The sequence below is a fragment of the Protopterus annectens genome, chromosome 7.part0 (assembly GCF_019279795.1).
Source record: "Protopterus annectens isolate FY-2018-M chromosome 7.part0, PAN1.0, whole genome shotgun sequence".
In the NCBI taxonomy this organism is placed as follows: domain Eukaryota; kingdom Metazoa; phylum Chordata; order Ceratodontiformes; family Protopteridae; genus Protopterus; species Protopterus annectens.
Genome location: NC_056739.1, coordinates 453,916,498 through 453,937,227, shown reverse-complemented (window position 1 = coordinate 453,937,227; position 20,730 = coordinate 453,916,498). Strand labels below are relative to the sequence as shown.

The window sequence follows — 20,730 nt, the reverse complement described above, 5'->3', positions numbered from 1 at the left end:
TTGAAAGTCTGCAGTCTGTTAGATTTGTAAGGTTGTCTGGTACTACACTGCAGGTTTGGCATGAACAAAACAGGAATCTGAAAAAAAGCAATACAGTTCAAACACAGAAATTTATGCATTTGCTTTTTTTATATTGCAAATGAGTCAGTTGTATTTGGTACACTGCATTGATAACACCTTGTGTTATGATCTGTTTATATGTTTTAATTTAGTAAATTGTAAACGTGGTAAGAACTGAAATGGTGCTGATGCTTCTCAGCTGTAACTTGGTTTAAAGGCAAAATTGCATATAAATATAAACACTTTTTAGCTAATCAACCAGTGTGTTTCTTTTTTGGGGGGGGGTGAAGCAGAATTGTTGGTTGAAGGCAAACGCAGCAAATCTTGACTAGCTGTAGGAACAAACAGCTCATGCTCTGAAATCACTGTATCCTTTTCCCAAGATGTAGCAACATAGGAGTTCATTAGTTTTAAGGGGTGTAGGGATCTCCACTTGGTTATGGGGAGAGCCTGTCACAGAAAAAAAAATTGTGTAGTTTAGCGGGAATTGGAGGTATTTTTATTTTGAGTAATCCTACTTAAGTTTCCAGTCTTTGTAAAACTGACCTATCCATCTTAGAGGTGGGAGGAAGTGGGTAACTTGAAAACCTATATGAACATTCGGCGAATATGTGGACTAGGCTATTAAGTTTATTTTGTAACTTGCATACTATATATATTTTCTTCTATTTTTTGCTGTTTTCTTATTGTATGCTTGATGCAGTTTATTCCCACTTACCTTCTCTGCCCATTCTGGTACTGTTTCTGCAGTACTGGCTTAATGTTGATACTTTTTTTTTTTTTTTTTTTTTTTAATACATTTCTAATACATAAAGCTATTTTTTTCCTAGACACGTGGTTTTCCAGGCCAACCCAGCTTTTCATCTGGTAGCACAGAACACAGCCAATATCAGTCTGGTCAGTCTGGACATAGTCCTTACTCAGTGGGTCAGTCACAGCATTCCTCACCTTATGGAGGAGGGCAGCCTGTGCCAGTGAGTTATGCTAGTGGTCAGCAAATTCGAGGTATGTATTACCTTTACGTGTCTTTCTCACTAAAGTAAACTGTTGATTCCTGCTGTTAGATTCTCATGACTAAATGGAAAAAGCCTTGTGAAATTTCGTAAACAGCACTTGAGTATGTGACACGAAACGTAGTAGGGTGTTGCCACTAATAGCAGTCAGAATATTTCCCTCAAACTTGATATGCCAAAGAGCTGTTGCATTTTGGGGTGATAGGTTTATGTACACAATTACCGTAGAGTCCCAAAAGAGTCTCACAGTCAAACGAATATCAGTAGAAGTGAAGAACACTGCAAGATTCACCACCAGGAAACGAAGAATAATTCCTTTATTCACAAAACAAATAGACAAGCGCTTTCACGCACCAAAGTGCGCTTCATCAGATCTTAACATAGTGCAATAGCTCATCCATTATATATATAGCAAGTCAAATGCAATCAATTAATTAATTAATCAATTATGTAAACTAATGCTCAAGCGATAAAAAAATCTTTCAAACAATTAAGAAGCATTCACAGTCAAATAAATGGCTTCTTAAAAAGACAGCATCAGTATCCATTTCAGACATCATAGATAAAATAAAATAAAATATAATAGGACAGTCAAACATTGTAAACCATTCTAGGGCAATCATATTAACATAACACGTATCTTTTGTCAGCAAATATATAAAAGTATAAAATACACATAATTAAAACTCCCAAATTTACGATATTATAAGCAATACTCTCAAACTATGAACAAATACTATTAAACAAATGTGATAGGTTTATAAGATCAGCAGTGAGCTTTGCTACCGTCATAGAAATGACAGTCTTCGATATCTTTTTTCACTTCTATAGGGGCATTACTAGTAAAAGAGGCTAAGGGTTCAAGTGTAATTGACTCTGTGACAGCCTTTACATTCTTAAGAGTTGTGCTGTATACTCCATATGGGCATCATGTGCAGGATGGTGTCATCCAGCAATTGGCACAGAGAGTTAAGGCTCTGAGCTGCAATTCTGCGGTATAGGGTTTGATTCACCTTACCCTCATTTGCCTATTGTATGACCTTGAGCAAGTCATTTAACCAGGCAGTGCTCATGGATTACCCCTGAAAAGGGACTGTGTCCAGTAGGGCCTACTTGATTAAATGGTTATTGTTATTACTATCCCTGCATAGGAGAATTATGGGATAGAAGGGAGATATAGTGTGCATGTTTCAAAATCTGTTTCTAGAAGCATCCTTTAAAGTCACCTTTTACAGCTTTCTAGTTGATTCTGGTTAACAGTCAGTAAATATTTAAGTCCAGATAAAAGATGCCAAAACCTTATCCTGAAACCTGGCCATACAACATTTTTTATATTTTCCCTGTATTGCAGTGCTTTTCATTATGCATATACAGACCCCCCCCCCCCGCAGCCATTCCAATGTCCCATTACTTGGCTATTTCACCCAATTTACCGTAAACACTGTAATGTGCAAACTGCTTTACTTCTGCAATGATTTGGAATTAATTTAAAAGTTTTCAACAGGTAGCGACGTTCTGAATAAACAAATAAAGCCCGGACGTTCAATATAAAAAGCTGTTCCTGGACTATTCTCTCAGCAGGTAGCAACGTTCAATATAAAACCAAGCAACATTCTGAATAAACAACTGAATAAACAAACCAATCTGTTCCGGGACTGAATAAATTCCCTCAGCTATCAATAATGAACCCAAGCAGCAGTGTTCCTGGAAACCCATTGCAGCAGAGCAGAACCATTCCATTTTCTTACAGTTCTTGGAAGAAAAAGCCAGAAATGCTTGCACGTTACACCAGAGCTCAATTCCGACAGGTCTTGGAGCTGACGTCACCGTGCACATGATGACATCAGGTCAAAAGGCCGAAGTTTAAAAAAATCGGAAATTAAGGAGTGCCACTCTGGAATCGTGGCACCCCATTATTTGGACCTCAAAACCGGTAACATTCTGTATGGTTGAGAGGTATGCTTCTGTCAACTGTCAAGCAATCCAGTGCATGGCATGACCTGTTGTGTAGTGACAGGGGATGATGAAATAATTTAACAGTCACACACTGAGGAGACAATATAATCCAAGGAAGAGTACAAATATACAAACATCACACCTCATACATTCAAATATTCCCCCTTTAACCTTTAGTTCCTTAAAACTATTTTTGTTGGACAAAATTCCCCAGTATGTATTGCTGTAGTATACAAAAAAACAGGAAACCTGGTAATTAAACGCCTCAAATTTACATCTAGTATACGAAACAGGAAACCTGGGAAGTAAATGCCTCAGATTTACATCTGACATTAAAATACTCCCAATTCTTTTTAATAATTTCAACAAATATATTTATGCACACAACACCTTATCTGCTGATTTAGCAAAGTTATTTATATTCCCTTTTGTTTATTGGACTAATGAGGTTAATATTACTGGGAAAAATTGAAACACTGCACATTATTATTCTTGTCAAACCAGGGCGATAAGAGAGATCAAGGAGGATTTGAGGCAGCCCGTCAAATGTCTTTATTTACCTTGAAGGTGGCAATGGTACTACTGTGCTTAACTTGTTTTGCGCTTGTTTCAGAGGTCAGGGACACACTGGTATGATTGTGTCTTTCGGCTTTTCCTGATTAGGGGTCACCACAGCGGACCTCCGGTCCGCTAATGATTGTCAGTAGAGTTTCACGTACTGGCTTGCCGGGCCTAACGCACAACCTTCAACGAAGGAACGCCCATTCACGCATGTCGCTACACAGAAGATGCTCTAACTGAGAATCGAACGGGCAACGTCTAACTGTGAGGCGATGCGATTCTAATATGACATGTCATATTCTGATAATAGGTTTAGTTCCTTTAACCAGGTATTTGAGGTACCATTTGTGCTGCAAGTGATCAAGAGGTTAGAGGTTCAGATCTTTTATGATACAAAAGGCTAGATACAGATCTCCACTGAGGATTCTATAAGAGATTGAGTATAGATAAAGGGCTTCCGAACAACAAAAAGAAAACCGAACAGGTAGAAAAACGCTCACTTTATTCATTAACAAACAAAGCTTTCGGGAATGTCCCTTCAGTGTTAATGCTAAATGAATTAAAACATTATATAGTGATTTTTCAATAACCCACATGACACAGCCACCCAGTGTATAAACAAGCATTATTAAGAGTACAAGCACTTCTAAAAGACACAGTATATTCAAAGCATAAAAGACATATATGTTATATTCATTCTTATAAAGGAAAAAAATAAAATCAATCAACTGGCGCATTTCTAATAAGATATGCTTAGTTTAACCAAATATACAAAAAATGTGTATAAAAAATATATAAAAGATGCATAAAAAATGAGATAAACGTACTAATAATTGTTTTTTTCATAATTATTAGCATAGAATGTTTACTAATTTTTTTTTCTTTAATACCCCATATATTCCTAACTTTCTAACATGTACACTGATAAAAGGTAAAATGAGCCAAAAAAGTTTATAACCAGGAAAAGTGTAATGAGAACTCCACCAGGCACAAATAAATCGAAGCTCCAAGGTAAAATTGCTTTTAATAAGCACTTTGAACCACTCCACAACAAAGACTGGATCAAATAAAGACAAGCAAAACAAAATAACGTATCCACATACACGTTTTCGTCGCCAACTTCATCAGTTATACATCCATTTTAAAACTGAAATGCTTTTATATGCTGTTTGAATTTAGTCATAGGTCTGTTGTCCAATCCTTTAACACATTCAATTGAGGTTCATTTAATTGAATGATTAATTCATAAAAACTATGTAAAAACTAAATAAATAAGTCCAATTCTCTAAAACATATAATCACAACTTATACCCTTTTTATTATAATTTGTCAAAGAATTTAAAACCTTTAATACATTTAAATACATTTAAATAAGACTTTTAAAATGTTTCTGTATTGTGCTTGATTTGGGCTTTTGGATCTGAAATTACAACAAAGCACCATCTTGTGGCCATTGAATGAATTGCAAAGCCATACACTGAGACCTTGAGAATCCAAAGAAACACTTGTTTTTTTGCAATCTGTATAAAATATCATAACAATAAAACCAAAACTAAAAAACTTCTTTGAGTTAAAGCTTGGCAGCTCTCATCTTCAAAACTGGCCAATGATACCATATCATTGAGCCCAAAATTACGGTTTGCATCCAAAAGAGCTGCCAATACAATTCTTTATACTCAATGAGTGTCTCCCACATTCCACCTCTTGGATTAGTGGGAACCACTTCCAATACAAAAATGAGTAACCTGTGGTGTTGCATTTTATTGAATGTTTACTCAATGCACTTTTTCTTTCATCACCCTGACATCATATAAGTGCTCGTATATTCTCTGTCTGAGCTTTCTCTCGCTCTTTCCAACGTAGAAAGAGGGACAATTTTTGCAAACAGCTAAATATATGATGCCTTTGGTGTCACAGTTAGCAAATGAATTTAAATGTATGGTCATTTTCCTTGCTTCTAAAACCATACTTTCCCCACAGATCAAGTAGGTACAATAATTACATCTCCCACACTTTTGTAATCCTTTCTTGGATTTTTCTTGGTTATTACACTTGTTGTTTTCATCCCTGCTTCAAGGTAATTCTTGATACTTTTCCCTCTACGATATACATGGGTTAGTTCTTTATCAAAGATAGATTCAAGATCTGAAAATTTTGAAAAGCTATCCCATTCTCTAGAAAATATGTTCCTGACAAAAGCTGATTGTTCGCTAAAGGTAGTTATTAATCCTGTCCCCTTTTCAGCGAAATTGCCCGCTGAACCTAAATTGTGGGTCGGTATTTCTTCCTTCCCTAAAATAGGGGCAAAGGTGTCTACTCTTTTTGTATTGACTTCCTCCAACACTTTGTTGAACATCTCTAGAGGGTACCCTCTCTGGGTAAAAAGATTCTTTAACAGTTCAGTTTCTTCAAGAAAAACTTTATTATCCGAAGTCATTCTGCTACACCTGACCAATTGCCCTTTCAACACCCCCTTTTTCTGGTGGGGGGGATGGCAACTGGTGTAGTGCAAATAAGAGTTGGAGAAGGTTTCTTTCCTGAAAATTCTTGATGACAGGTTCCCCTCTTTTTTCTCTATGTGAACATCAAGATATTTTAATGTCTGTTTGTCAAAATTACTAGTAAATTTCAAAAATGTGGAGGTGTTGTTGACAAAGGTCAAAAGGTTGTTGAAATTTTCTTCACTACCACTCCAAAAACACAAATCATCTAGATACCTAGTATAAAGGGAGCATTCGTTCATCAAAGGAGAATTGAGAAGAAAAGTTTCTTCCCAAAAGGCCATTATAATATTGGCATATGTGGGTGCACAGTGTGCACCCATCGCAACCTTTTCTTGTTTGAAGTACTCCTTGGAAGTAGATGAAATTGTTTTTAATACAATTTCCATGAATGTTAAAGTGTTAACGAAATCAGTCTGTGTCAGTTTTTACTTTCAATTAATTTTTCTTCAAACCAAGAAAGGCCTAAATCATGGGGGATACAACCAAACAAATCAATCACGTCCATGGTTCCAAAGCAGGTGTTTTCACTGTATATTGAGGGTTTGATTCTTCTCAGTAAATCCCAAGAGTCTTTTAGAACATTTTCACATCCCTCGAGTACATGTTTGATCTTGTGATCAACAAACTTGGCTAGGGGAGCTGTAATTGATCCTTCCGCTGACACAATTGGTCTTAGGCTCTGGTCACAGGCATTTTTGTGGACTTTGGGTATCCCGAAAATGCAGGGAATTTTTGGTTTGTCCACAACCAAAAATTTGTAAGTATTTTGATCTATGGAACCTTGCATTAACATGTCATATAGTAAACATTGAATCCTTTTGTATGCTAAATTCACTTTGTTAATGGATACCCTAGTGTATTTGTCTGAATCATTTAGTAAGTCCAACATTTTCCCTTCATATTGTATTGTTTCCATGACCACAACCCCTCCTCCTTTGTCAGGTTTCATTACCCTCAGATTGTGATTTTCACTAATGACTCTCAAAGTGTTTTTTTCTTCCTGGGTTAAATTTGAATGAAAAGTTCTTGTTGTCAAATGATTTCTTATTTCATGTTCAACTTTTAATTCAAAGTTCCTAAGTTGAGGGTGAGTGGGAGGGTTGAATGTACTTTTCCGCTTCAACCCCTGTTCTTGAAAATCAGACTTGTTGTCCTTAAAGAAAAGTTCTAAATTCTTTTTCTGGATAAACAACTTGATGTCTATCAATAATTTGAAAATGTCCGTTTTTTGTGTGGGAACGAAGGTGAAGCCTTTGGAAAAAAGATCAAACCAACTCTTGTTAATGCTGACACTGGAATAATTATATATGTTGAACCCATTGAAAGTCCAGGTATTCAAGTTGTTAGAAATACCAACTTCTAGTTCCAACCTTGACGTGTCGTCTGGTAAGATCTCCCCCCCCTCCCCCTGTAGTTTTTTGAATTGTAGTAAACCCTACCCTGCTGCATAAGCCTCTCTGATCTCCTTAATGGGGGATACTCATCTGTCTCTAATATTTCTTCTTGTTGTTCTTCAATGTCCGTTTCCCCCCATTCTCCTTCAAAGTTGTCATCTTTCCTCCATTTGTCATACCCATTCCTGTGAGTAATTCTAGGTCTAGGGTAATGAGTTTTATTTTTGTATTCCACTTGGTCTCTTTTTATTTTCCCTATCTTCCTGTTCTGAACCTCCTTACATTTAGTATCAACTTTTTCAAAACATTCTCATATTTTCTCTTGTTTGCCCCAACAGTGTATAACAAATCATTTGTGATAGCTTTGTTAATTTTCTCTATGTCACCATGCAACTTTTGCATTAACCTTTCATTGTTGTTAATAATAGCTTTCATTACATTTAAACCACAATTGTCAAAAATAGTAATGAGCTCAGTATGAAATTCAGACCCTTCAGTGACATTGTTAGGTATTTGCAAACCCTTAAGCCCTTAGGTACAATATGTAGGGTAGTACAGTGTCTAAGGTAATCATTGTCCATTTCGAAGCGTTTTATACTTTATCAAATAAAATTCCAAATCATCCAAAAGCGTAACAAAATTAATGTTACTATATTTGGTTGGACTGCTTTGAAATTCAAAGCTATATTTAGCTTTGAAGCAGTCAGAAAACAGTTTTTGTGTACCTGTAGTAGCATTAGGCTGGTCCGTGCAGGCTTGTTGCCGTTTAAGCTGACTTTTTGGTCTTACAGAAACACCCTCTGTTCCGTTGCTGTTAGTGTTCGTTTGATCCACTGTGATGTGCGGAAAGCCATCTAAACTGTTATTACAGTTTAAATCTTCTTCTGTTGTAAAAACATTACTTGCATCATTGCAGGTGAATACATCCGCTTCAGTCTGCTTCCGATTAGCTTCCTGATTTCCGGTAATCGTGTAGAAGCAGCAATTGAAGCAAAAGACTGACTTAGCGGTGTCAGCAAGGCAACCAACTGCGTGAGTTGCCCAATCAACTTCCGTAGTTCCCCAGTCTCTGAGCTCTTAGGAGCTGGATCTGTGCTCGGCAGCGGCTCCATAAAAACTGATAAAAGGTAAAATGAGCCAAAAAAGTTTATAACCAGGAAAAGTGTAATGAGAACTCCACCAGGCACAAATAAATCGAGCTCCAAGGTAAAATTGCTTTTAATAAGCACTTTGAACCACTCCACAACAAAGACTGGATCAAATAAAGACAAGCAAAACAAAATAACGTATCCACATACACGCTTTCGCCGCCAACTTCATCAGTTATACATCCATTTTAAAACTGAAATGCTTTTATATGCTGTTTGAATTTAGTCATAGGTCTGTTGTCCAATCCTTTAACACATTCAATTGAGGTTCATTTAATTGAATGATTAATTCATAAAAACTATGTAAAAAACTAAATAAATAAGTCCAATTCTCTAAAAACATATAATCACAACTTATACCCTTTTTATTATAATTTGTCAAAGAATTTAAAACCTTTAATACATTTAAATACATTTAAATAAGACTTTTAAAATGTTTCTGTATTGTGCTTGATTTGGGCTTTTGGATCTGAAATTACAACAAAGCACCATCTTGTGGCCATTGAATGAATTGCAAAGCCATACACTGAGACCTTGAGAATCCAAAGAAACACTTGTTTTTTTGCAATCTGTATAAAATATCATAACAATAAAACCAAAACTAAAAAAACTTCTTTGAGTTAAAGCTTGGCAGCTCTCATCTTCAAAACTGGCGCCAATGATACCATATCATTGAGCCCAAAATTACGGTTTGCATCCAAAAAGAGCTGCCAATACAATTCTTTATACTCAATGAGTGTCTCCCACATTCCACCTCTTGGATTAGTGGGAACCACTTCCAATACAAAAAATGAGTAACCTGTGGTGTTGCATTTTATTGAATGTTTACTCAATGCACTTTTTTCTTTCATCACCCTGACATCATATAAGTGCTCGTATATTCTCTGTCTGAGCTTTCTCTCGCTCTTTCCAACGTAGAAAGAGGGACATTTTTTTGCAAACAGCTAAATATATGATGCCTTTGGTGTCACAGTTAGCAAATGAATTTAAATGTATGGTCATTTTCCTTGCTTCTAAAACCATACTTTCCCCACAGATCAAGTAGGTACAATAATTACATCTCCCACACTTTTGTAATCCTTTCTTGGATTTTTCTTGGTTATTACACTTGTTGTTTTTCATCCCTGCTTCAAGGTAATTCTTGATACTTTTCCCTCTACGATATACATGGGTTAGTTCTTTATCAAAGATAGATTCAAGATCTGAAAATTTTGAAAAGCTATCCCATTCTCTAGAAAATATGTTCCTGACAAAAGCTGATTGTTCGCTAAAGGTAGTTATTAATCCTGTCCCCTGAGCTCATTACTATTTTTGACAATTGTGGTTTAAATGTAATGAAAGCTATTATTAACAACAATGAAAGGTTAATGCAAAAGTTGCATGGTGACATAGAGAAAATTAACAAAGCTATCACAAATGATTTGTTATACACTGTTAGGGCAAACAAGAGAAAATATGAGAATGTTTTTGAAAAAGTTGATACTAAATGTAAGGAGGTTCAGAACAGGAAGATAGGGAAAATAAAAAGAGACCAAGTGGAATACAAAAATAAAACTCATTACCCTAGACCTAGAATTACTCACAGGAATGGGTATGACAAATGGAGGAAAGATGACAACTTTGAAGGAGAATGGGGGGAAACGGACATTGAAGAACAACAAGAAGAAATATTAGAGACAGATGAGTATCCCCCATTAAGGAGATCAGAGAGGCTTATGCAGCAGGGTAGGGTTTACTACAATTCAAAAAACTACAGGGGGAGGGGGGGGAGATCTTACCAGACGACGTCAAGGTTGGAACTAGAAGTTGGTATTTCTAACAACTTGAATACCTGGACTTTCAATGGGTTCAACATATATAATTATTCCAGTGTCAGCATTAACAAGAGTTGGTTTGATCTTTTTTCCAAAGGCTTCACCTTCGTTCCCACACAAAAAACGGACATTTTCAAATTATTGATAGACATCAAGTTGTTTATCCGGAAAAAGAATTTAGAACTTTTCTTTAAGGACAACAAGTCTGATTTTCAAGAACAGGGGTTGAAGCGGAAAAGTACATTCAACCCTCCCACTCACCCTCAACTTAGGAACTTTGAATTAAAAGTTGAACATGAAATAAGAAATCATTTGACAACAAGAACTTTTCATTCAAATTTAACCCAGGAAGAAAAAAACACTTTGAGAGTCATTAGTGAAAATCACAATCTGAGGGTAATGAAACCTGACAAAGGAGGAGGGGTTGTGGTCATGGAAACAATACAATATGAAGGGAAAATGTTGGACTTACTAAATGATTCAGACAAATACACTAGGGTATCCATTAACGAAGTGAATTTAGCATACAAAAGGATTCAATGTTTACTATATGACATGTTAATGCAAGGTTCCATAGATCAAAATACTTACAAATTTTTGGTTGTGGACAAACCAAAAATTCCCTGCATTTTCGGGATACCCAAAGTCCACAAAACTGCCTGTGACCCGCCCCTAAGACCAATTGTGTCAGCGGAAGGATCAATTACAGCTCCCTAGCCAAGTTTGTTGATCACAAGATCAAACATGTACTCGAGGGATGTGAAAATGTTCTAAAAGACTCTTGGGATTTACTGAGAAGAATCAAACCCTCAATATACAGTGAAAACACCTGCTTTGGAACCATGGACGTGATTGATTTGTTTGGTTGTATCCCCCATGATTTAGGCCTTTCTTGGTTTGAAGAAAAATTAATTGAAAGTAAAAAACTGACACAGACTGATTTCGTTAACACTTTAACATTCATGGAAATTGTATTAAAAACAATTTCATTTACTTCCAAGGAGTACTTCAAACAAGAAAAGGGGGTTGCGATGGGTGCACACTGTGCACCCACATATGCCAATATTATAATGGCCTTTTGGGAAGAAACTTTTCTTCTCAATTCTCCTTTGATGAACAAATGCTCCCTTTATACTAGGTATCTAGATGATTTGTGTTTTTTTTGGAGTGGTAGTGAAGAAAATTTCAACAACCTTTTGACCTTTGTCAACAACACCTCCACATTTTGAAATTTACTAGTAATTTTGACAAACAGACATTAAAATATCTTGATGTTCACATAGAGAAAAAGAGGGGAACCTGTCATCAAGAATTTTCAGGAAAGAAACCTTCTCCAACTCTTATTTGCACTACACCAGTTGCCATCCCCCCCACCAGAAAAAGGGGGTGTTGAAAGGGCAATTGGTCAGGTGTAGCAGAATGACTTCGGATAATAAAGTTTTTCTTGAAGAAACTGAACTGTTAAAGAATCTTTTACCCAGAGAGGGTACCCTCTAGAGATGTTCAACAAGGTGTTGGAGGAAGTCAATACAAAAAGAGTAGACATCTTTGCCCCTATTTTAGGGAAGGAAGAAATACTGACCCACAATTTAGGTTCAGCGGGCAATTTCGCTGAAAAGGGGACAGGATTAATAACTACCTTTAGCGAACAATCAGCTTTTGTCAGGAACATATTTTCTAGAGAATGGGATAGCTTTTCAAAATTTTCAGATCTTGAATCTATCTTTGATAAAGAACTAACCCATGTATATCGAGAGGGAAAGTATCAAGAATTACCTTGAAGCAGGGATGAAAAACAACAAGTGTAATAACCAAGAAAAATCCAAGAAAGGATTACAAAAGTGTGGGAGATGTAATTATTGTACCTACTTGATCTGTGGGGAAAGTATGGTTTTAGAAGCAAGGAAAATGACCATACATTTAAATTCATTTGCTAACTGTGACACCAAAGGCATCATATATTTAGCTGTTTGCAAAAATGTCCCTCTTTCTACGTTGGAAAGAGAGAGAAAGCTCAGACAGAGAATATACGAGCACTTATATGATGTCAGGGTGATGAAAGAAAAAGTGCATTGAGTAAACATTCAATAAAATGCAACACCACAGGTTACTCATTTTTGTATTGGAAGTGGTTCCCACTAATCCAAGAGGTGGAATGTGGGAGACACTCATTGAGTATAAAGAATTGTATTGGCAGCTCTTTTGGATGCAAACCGTAATTTTGGGCTCAATGATATGGTATCATTGGCCAGTTTTGAAGATGAGAGCTGCCAAGCTTTAACTCAAAGAAGTTTTTTTAGTTTTGGTTTTATTGTTATGATATTTTATACAGATTGCAAAAAAACAAGTGTTTCTTTGGATTCTCAAGGTCTCAGTGTATGGCTTTGCAATTCATTCAATGGCCACAAGATGGTGCTTTGTTGTAATTTCAGATCCAAAAGCCCAAATCAAGCACAATACAGAAACATTTTAAAAGTCTTATTTAAATGTATTTAAATGTATTAAAGGTTTTAAATTCTTTGACAAATTATAATAAAAAGGGTATAAGTTGTGATTATATGTTTTTAGAGAATTGGACTTATTTATTTAGTTTTTTACATAGTTTTTTTACATAGTTTTTATTAATCATTCAATTAAATGAACCTCAATTGAATGTGTTAAAGGATTGGACAACAGACCTATGACTAAATTCAAACAGCATATAAAAGCATTTCAGTTTTAAAATGGATGTATAACTGATGAAGTTGGCGACGAAAACGTGTATGTGGATACGTTATTTTGTTTTGCTTGTCTTTATTTGATCCAGTCTTTGTTGTGGAGTGGTTCAAAGTGCTTATTAAAAGCAATTTTACCTTGGAGCTTCGATTTATTTGTGCCTGGTGGAGTTCTCATTACACTTTTCCTGGTTTCTAACATGTACGTATGTATATTCAGTGCAAACACAGATAGTAAAACATCTATCTGTATTGCTTCTGTCTAAAATCTAACATAGGTTTAAGTGTTATTCTAGTATTCAACCTTAGTGTTCTATCTGCTGCTAATCTTATTATCTACCTATATTCAGACGTCTCTAGCTTGTTATTTTGACCCCCCCATTCTGAAGTTCTTATGTATAACTTCCAACACTTTAAATTTAAAATTATGCAAGTTACCTTTGTCCATTTTATGTTGTGCTAGAGCATTAGATGGACTGTTTCTTTTCATATCTGACCTATGTTCAATGATGCGATCTTTTAAACACCCTGAACATTTTCCAACATAAAATCCTTGACATTGTGTACATGTAGCTAGATATACAACCATAGTAGTCTTACAGGTTGCTGCACATTTTATTTCATATATTGATTTACTTATTGGATGTTCAAAATATTTTTTTTATCACAAATGTCTGAACAACAACTACAATTATAACAGGGAACTGTACCTATGTTATGTATTATTGGATTAATTAAATTTACTTTAAAGTCTTTAAAACATAACTTCCTTTTAAATTATTCATATTTTTATATACAAAATAAGGACTGTTACCCAACAGTGTATATAATTCAGGCTGAACCGTCAAGATTCGCCAGTTCCTTCTTATTGCTTCTACATGTCTTGTCATATTATTATATGTAGTAATATATCTCGCCATGGAAGATGTTTGCTACACTACCATTAGTAGCTGAATAGTTACTAAAAGTAAGGGGATGCTTGCATCACCCTAAGCTCCATTACAGTTTTTCTTATTTTTGTAATGTTTTCCATATCGTATCCCCTATTTTGAAATTCTTCACATAAAATTTCCATTTGTTCTTCACATTTCCTGGGGTCTGTATTTAACCTACTAATCCTTAATAATTGACTTTTTACAATGCCTTTAAGCACATGTGCTGCATGCATACTTCTAGCATGTGTATATTTGTATATGCACAAGTTTCTGATTTATTGTCGAAACCCTTGTAAATTTCAACATCCAGAAAGGATATCTTATTCCAAGAATAATTAATCGTAAACTTAAGAAAATTTGTAGTACTATTTAAATATTGAACAAAAGATTTTAATTCCTGTTCATCTCCTTTCCATATTAAGAAGCAATCCTGTACAAAGCGTTGATAGAAAAGAATATTATTTCTATATTTATTATTGTCACTTCTAATGTAATATTTTCCCATTGATTTAATACTATGTCAGCATAAGTGTTGGCCATGGGAGTACCCATGGCCACACCAGACATTTGTAAGTATGGTTGTTTGTTGAATAAAAAGACGTTTTTTTTCCAGAACCACTTCTGTCATACTACACGTGTTTCCACCTCTTTACCTTTCATTTTTGCTTCAACACATAGAAATTCACGGATTGCATTCACCCCATATTAATTTGGTATTACTGTGAATAAAGAACTTGTATCCAAAGTTACCATTATAAATTATTTGTGTATATTATTTTCATACCACCCATAAAGCTTTTTAAAAAAATCATTGGTGTCTTTAATGTAACTTGGACATAGAGGTAGGTATTTACTCAGATTCTCCTGAATATAGATGGATAGAGGTTCTGTTGACCACCCTCTTCCTGACACTATGGGCCTGATTGGTGGGGTGGTCATTGATTTATGTAGTTTCGGTATTCCATATATTACAGGAATCACTGGGGTTAATACAGTAAAGTAATAGTTCAGTTGTAATATTCTGCATTTGCATATCATAAATGTACATGTATATTTCATAAATAATTTTTCTCACTTCTTCAAAAGTTAGTTCTTTAAAGGTGTGCTTATTTAAAAATTGTTTCATTAAATTATATTCTTCTTTATGAAAAATGACTGTAGCTCCGCCCTTATTGGCTTGCTTAATAATGATGTCCTCATTAGTACATAATTGCTTACATGCTAAAAACTCTTCATAAGAGATATTTTTTTTATTTTCAGCCTACCCATTGTAACCTCATAGTATAAATTTCTCAAATCATCTACACATACTACATAGAAGGCATCCAAGATTTGTAACTTGCATAATTTTAAATTTAAAGTGTTGGAAGTTATACATAAGAACTTAAGAATGGGGGATCAAAATAACAAGCTAGAGATGTCTGAATATAGGTGGATAAGATTAGCAGCAGATAGAACACCAGGGTTGAATAATAGAATAGCTCTTAAACCTATGTCAGATTTTTAGACAGAAGCAATACAGGTAGATGTTTTACTGTCTGTGTTTGCATTGAATATACATATGTACATGTTAGAAAGTTAGGAATATATGGTGTATTAAAGAAAAAAAATTTTAGTAAACATTCTATGCTAATAATTATGAAAAAAACTATTAGTACGTTTATCTAATTTTTTATGCATCTTTTATATATTTTTATATACATTTTTTGTGTATTATTTGGTTAAACTACGCATGAACTGTGGTGGTGGTGCTGCGGTAGCGTTGTCGCCTCACAGTAAGACGTTGCCCCGTTCGATTCTCAGAGTGTTTTCTGTGTTGCGACATGCGTGAATGGGCGTTCCTTCGTTGAAGGTTGTGCGTCAGGCCCGGCAAGTCTGCACGTAAAAATGTACTGCCAATCATTAGCGGACCAGAGTTCCACTGTGGCGACCCCTAACCGGGAAAAGCCGAAAGACGCAACAACAACAACATTTGGTTAAAAGAAATGCGCCAGTTGATTGAGTTTATTTATTTTTTTTCCTTTAAAAGAATGAATATAACATATGTCTTTTATGCTTTGAATATACTGTGTCTTTTAGAAGTGCTTGTATTCTTAATAATACTTGTTTATACATTGGGTGGCTGTGTCATGTGGGTTATTGAAAAATCACTATATAATAATGTTTTAATTCATTTAGCATTAACACTGAAGAAGGGACATTCCTGAAAGCTTTGTTAGTTACTGAATAAAGTGAGTGTTTTTCTACCTGATCGGTTTTCTTTTTGTTGTTCGGAAGTACAGGGATCGGTGGAAACTAAATTTGAACTTTCTTTTATTTGTATAGATAAAGGGCTGCCAGTCTTTCCTGATAACTAGGATTTTGAGACTGCTGATATTTTTAGTTAGGAATATCTTGGTCTTAAGTTTGCTGACGTGTTTAGACAAATATATATGCCAAATTGATGCCAAATAGGAGAGGGCCCAACTCTGACCTCTGTGGTATAATACAACCAGTAACTTTTTTCTTTCAGAAGTAGGACATGCAAACTCTAACCGCATTGATTCTGTCAGGCAACCAGTTGGCATAATGTAAAGGTATATATTGAGATTTACAAGTCTATCACTAAAGCCTGCATTGGGGAGTAGTGAAAAAAAGGCTTGCCCATGTCCAGGAATGCTGTATGTACTGCATAACCAATATTGATTACTACTTTGGTTACTTTATCAAAGATTAAAGGGTCATGACCTTCCTTTTCCATGCCAAATTGATGAGGGTCCAGTGTTAAGATGTAATGCAGACTCCCATCTTTCTTTAAAGCATAAGTCAATAAGGTACGACTGGAGTAAGAGACTGGCATTTTATTGTAATCCATGCTCTCTCACTCAATCACTCATCCAGTGTAAATGCTATTTATTTTCATACTATATGCAGCTCCCCCTTAGGAGAGAACCCACACAATAACTTCAAATCAGAAACCAGTTAAAGGGACTTAAATTACTTTCATTCACCTTGAACTTACTTTCTTGCTTTATTAAATGATTCGTATTTGTTTTAATAAATTTGTAAAAAGGCCCCAGTTTATCAACTCGTGTTATTTCCTTGATCCTTACAGTACCTGTCAAGCCCATCCTGGACTTCTGAAGCTTGGTATGCCATTTCTTTGTATATTAAGCTTCACTGAAAGTATCTATTGTATGTCTTCTGCCATATTTCTTATTAGGATTTCCATAGGCAAGTTTGTTACAAATGTTACAGGTATGCTATTGACCCCATAGACACATTTTTGATTAAGTACTTCTGCAGACTGTGAAATTCATCTCTTAACAATCAAACTGAAAATGTTTATTCATTATGCGTAAGCATCACTCTGTTAGTTTTATGGAATCCCTTTGTTTCGTTAAATTTCATGATGAATAAATTCATATTTATTTAATTCTCCAGTTTTTTTCTCTTTCTTCCATTAATCCCAGAGTGTCACTCTTGGAGCGACACCCAGTGACCCCATGTGCAAAAATGGGGAAAAGGGGGTTGTGGATGGAAGGATTTCTTATCCTGCTTTAAAAAATAGAGACCTTTGCATGTATTATAGTGAATGAGCAGCCTCAGCCAAACAGACCCATTCAGTAACAAAGCATCTAGGTATATAATAGTTTTATTTACATTAGCAATTTAAACATTTAATATCTTGAATATTCCCATGTATTTGCCAAAATGCCTCCTGTCAAAGGCATCAGTGGCATGCTCATTTGTTTATTAGATATACTCAGTGTCTGTAAACATTGAAAGAAGTTCAATATGTATAAATATTGGAAGGATGGGAAAAAACGGCACCAAACTACAGGCATTATATAACATTGTGTTGAAACAGGCAGGTAGCTGTATATGTAGCATTAACAACATAGAAATTTAGAGGCATGAAATGCACTGTAGTAATCTGCAACATAAATGTATCTTTCACATCATTAAAGCTATACAATACATTTTAGTAAGTCCTTGCTCCCCAGTCTTTATTGGCCTCTGTTTTACTGTAGTTTCCCTGCATTTTTATAGTCCTGCTTTTCTGAATTTTGAATGCAGAAAAGTACAACTCAAAAAACATAAGTCTTTCTTGAACAGGAGGAAGCCCCTCCCCCCTGCAGTTAGTAATACGGGAGCAAGTCCCCCACATCCCCAAGTTTACATGTACCAACTTCATGTTTACACTACAACTTATTAATTTTTTTTGACATTTGTTTACTGGCACAGTCTGACTGGGTTTTAGCCGATTTTCAGTGGAGGCCTGGGGAGAAAAGCTTCAACAAAGACAAAAGAACAAATCAACAAAAAAAAAAATCACAAAGAAAAGCTACAACTGAGAACAACACTAAATTGCACCACCAGCGTGCGCATTCTAAGTAACTGCAGTGAAGTGTTCCATAATGTTGCAAATACAAACGACTGCTTTGTCAGATATACCTAAGTGAGGTGTAAGATTCATAGGGATTTCAGGACAAGTGGAACTTATGACCAATTACACCTTGTTAGTTCCCAACCTCAGGCCATAATGTCCTGCAGGAGGTCAAGGTCATTCAGTCCCAGAGTAAATTTGTGGGTATCCATCCAAGTATCATTTGAAGGATGATAATGCATCTCGCTGCTTAACCTACAGGGGTAGTGTTCCAGAAGGGGGGGGGGACTTTATTATGATTCTGTCTCTCTACTGCATTTTATTTCATCTGCTGGTGAAAATTTAGTTTCTGGTTCTGGTAGCATATCAAGTACAACTCTAAATTTTATATTAGACCCATTGTTTTTACTGTCTGGGCATCTTTCTTCCATGTTGCTGTCTTTTTTGCCTGCAAATTGCAGTATTTTTATGATGCTTTCCATACATAGGACAGCGTAATCACAGGGTGTAGCAGTGTCAATGATACTTTTGTCTTATTTTCATGTGCTACTGTGTTTGGTTCTTTCATTTCTTTTTTTTTTTTAATCCGTTGGTAATGGGTGATCCCATGTGATACACCATCATTCTCTGTAATGCTTTGGGGTTACTACACAAAACAGCATTCAGCGCACCCAACTTATAGGTAAGAAGGCTCACACTTGGTGTATAGTAAAACACAGCTTTAATAGATGAAATACAGCTCAAATAGGTAAGTGCTTTCTTGGTGATAGCACACCATTTCATCAGACCTGTAACATTCTAAATTAAACAGATCTGTATATCTTTTTTTTACAATTTTTGGGTTTTGTGGTTACTGTTTTCAATGCTTCTCAGCCACGTCTGTACTGAAGTGTTTCCACAGTTCCCAGTGCAACATCTTGCCACATTATTGTGTCTTTCATTGTATATGCCCTGTGACATGTCACACCCAGCAACAAAATGAGCAACCATTTCCAGTTTTTTCACTGAACCTGCATTTGTCCATTTCTTCAACCTTTTCAGTAGACTCTGTGAACTAATGTGTGTAGTCTAATGTCATGGGCCATCATTATTAACCTTTCATCTTTTGTTTTCAATTCAACACTCAACCATTCCTGTGTCAAATCTTAAGTCAATGTGAAGTTGTTCCAAGACATCTCTTTACTTGCCACTATATATATGGCTTTTCCATGTTTCTTTCCTTCTCCTCTGATCCTTCTTGCATTCTTTTTTTGTCACATTCAGCTGCTGTCTGATTTTTTTCTTTTTCTAGTGTTATTTCCATTTCTACTTGACACCGAAATGCTTTTGATAAACTAAGCAAATATGTCATATTAGACAACTTCTTGTTTTAAAACTGTCACTGTTTGGATCTGATGAGTTCAGCAGACATGTATGCCATCCCACAATTGCAGGTATACAGTGGCAAGTATACACACCCCTGTTAAAATGCCAGGTTTTTGTGATATAAAAAAATGAGACCCCAATAAATCATTTCAAAACTTCACCTTTAATGTGACCTATAACCTGTACAAAAAAACATACAAAACGCCGGTTGCATAAGTGTGCACACTCTTAAACTAATACTTTGTTGTGTGTGCACACCCTAATACTTTGAATGCTGTAATTAAATCAAAAGGTGCTTGTCTGCTGGGGTACACACCTGCCATCAGTTAGAGACTGATTAACCCCAAATAAAGTTCAGCTGTCCTAGTAGGATTTTGCTGACATTTACTCAGTTGCCTGCTACAGCAAAGCCATGGTTCACAGTGAGCTTACAAAGCATCAAAGGGATCTCATTGTTGAAAGGTATCAGTCAGGAGAATTGTACAAAAAAATTTCCACAGCATTGGATATATCATGGAACACAGTGAAAGACCGTCATCAAAAAGTGTAGAAAATATGGAACCGTGACGTTAGAACTGGACGCACCTCCAAAACTGATGAAAAGACTAGACAAAAACTGGTCAGGAAGGCTGCCAAGAGACCTACAGCAACGCTGAAGGAATTTCTGGCAAGTGCTGGTTGTGTACTACATGGACAACAAAATCCTGTGTTCCCCATTGTCTGGGGTATGTGTAGGGTTGCAAGACGGAAGCCTTTTCTTACACAGAAAAGCATCCAAGCACAGCTAAAATTTGCAAAGCAATACATCAAGTCTCCCAAAAGTATGTGGGGAAAATGTGCTATGGTCTGATGACAGCAAGGTTGAACTTTTGTGTAAAAATATTTAATCCAAAAGTT

The 20,730-nt window shown here is 35.7% G+C and overlaps 1 protein-coding gene across 1 annotated transcript in view; it reads left to right on the top strand.

The window, feature by feature from the left end:
• The window catches only part of GPS2 (G protein pathway suppressor 2), a 1,799,357-nt gene that overhangs the window by 1,449,544 nt on the left and 329,083 nt on the right, over positions 1-20,730 (top strand). The window contains exon 7 of the mRNA XM_044077034.1: positions 891-1,065. Within this exon, the coding sequence (XP_043932969.1) occupies positions 891-1,065 (175 nt within the window). The remainder of the gene's footprint in view (positions 1-890; positions 1,066-20,730) is intronic.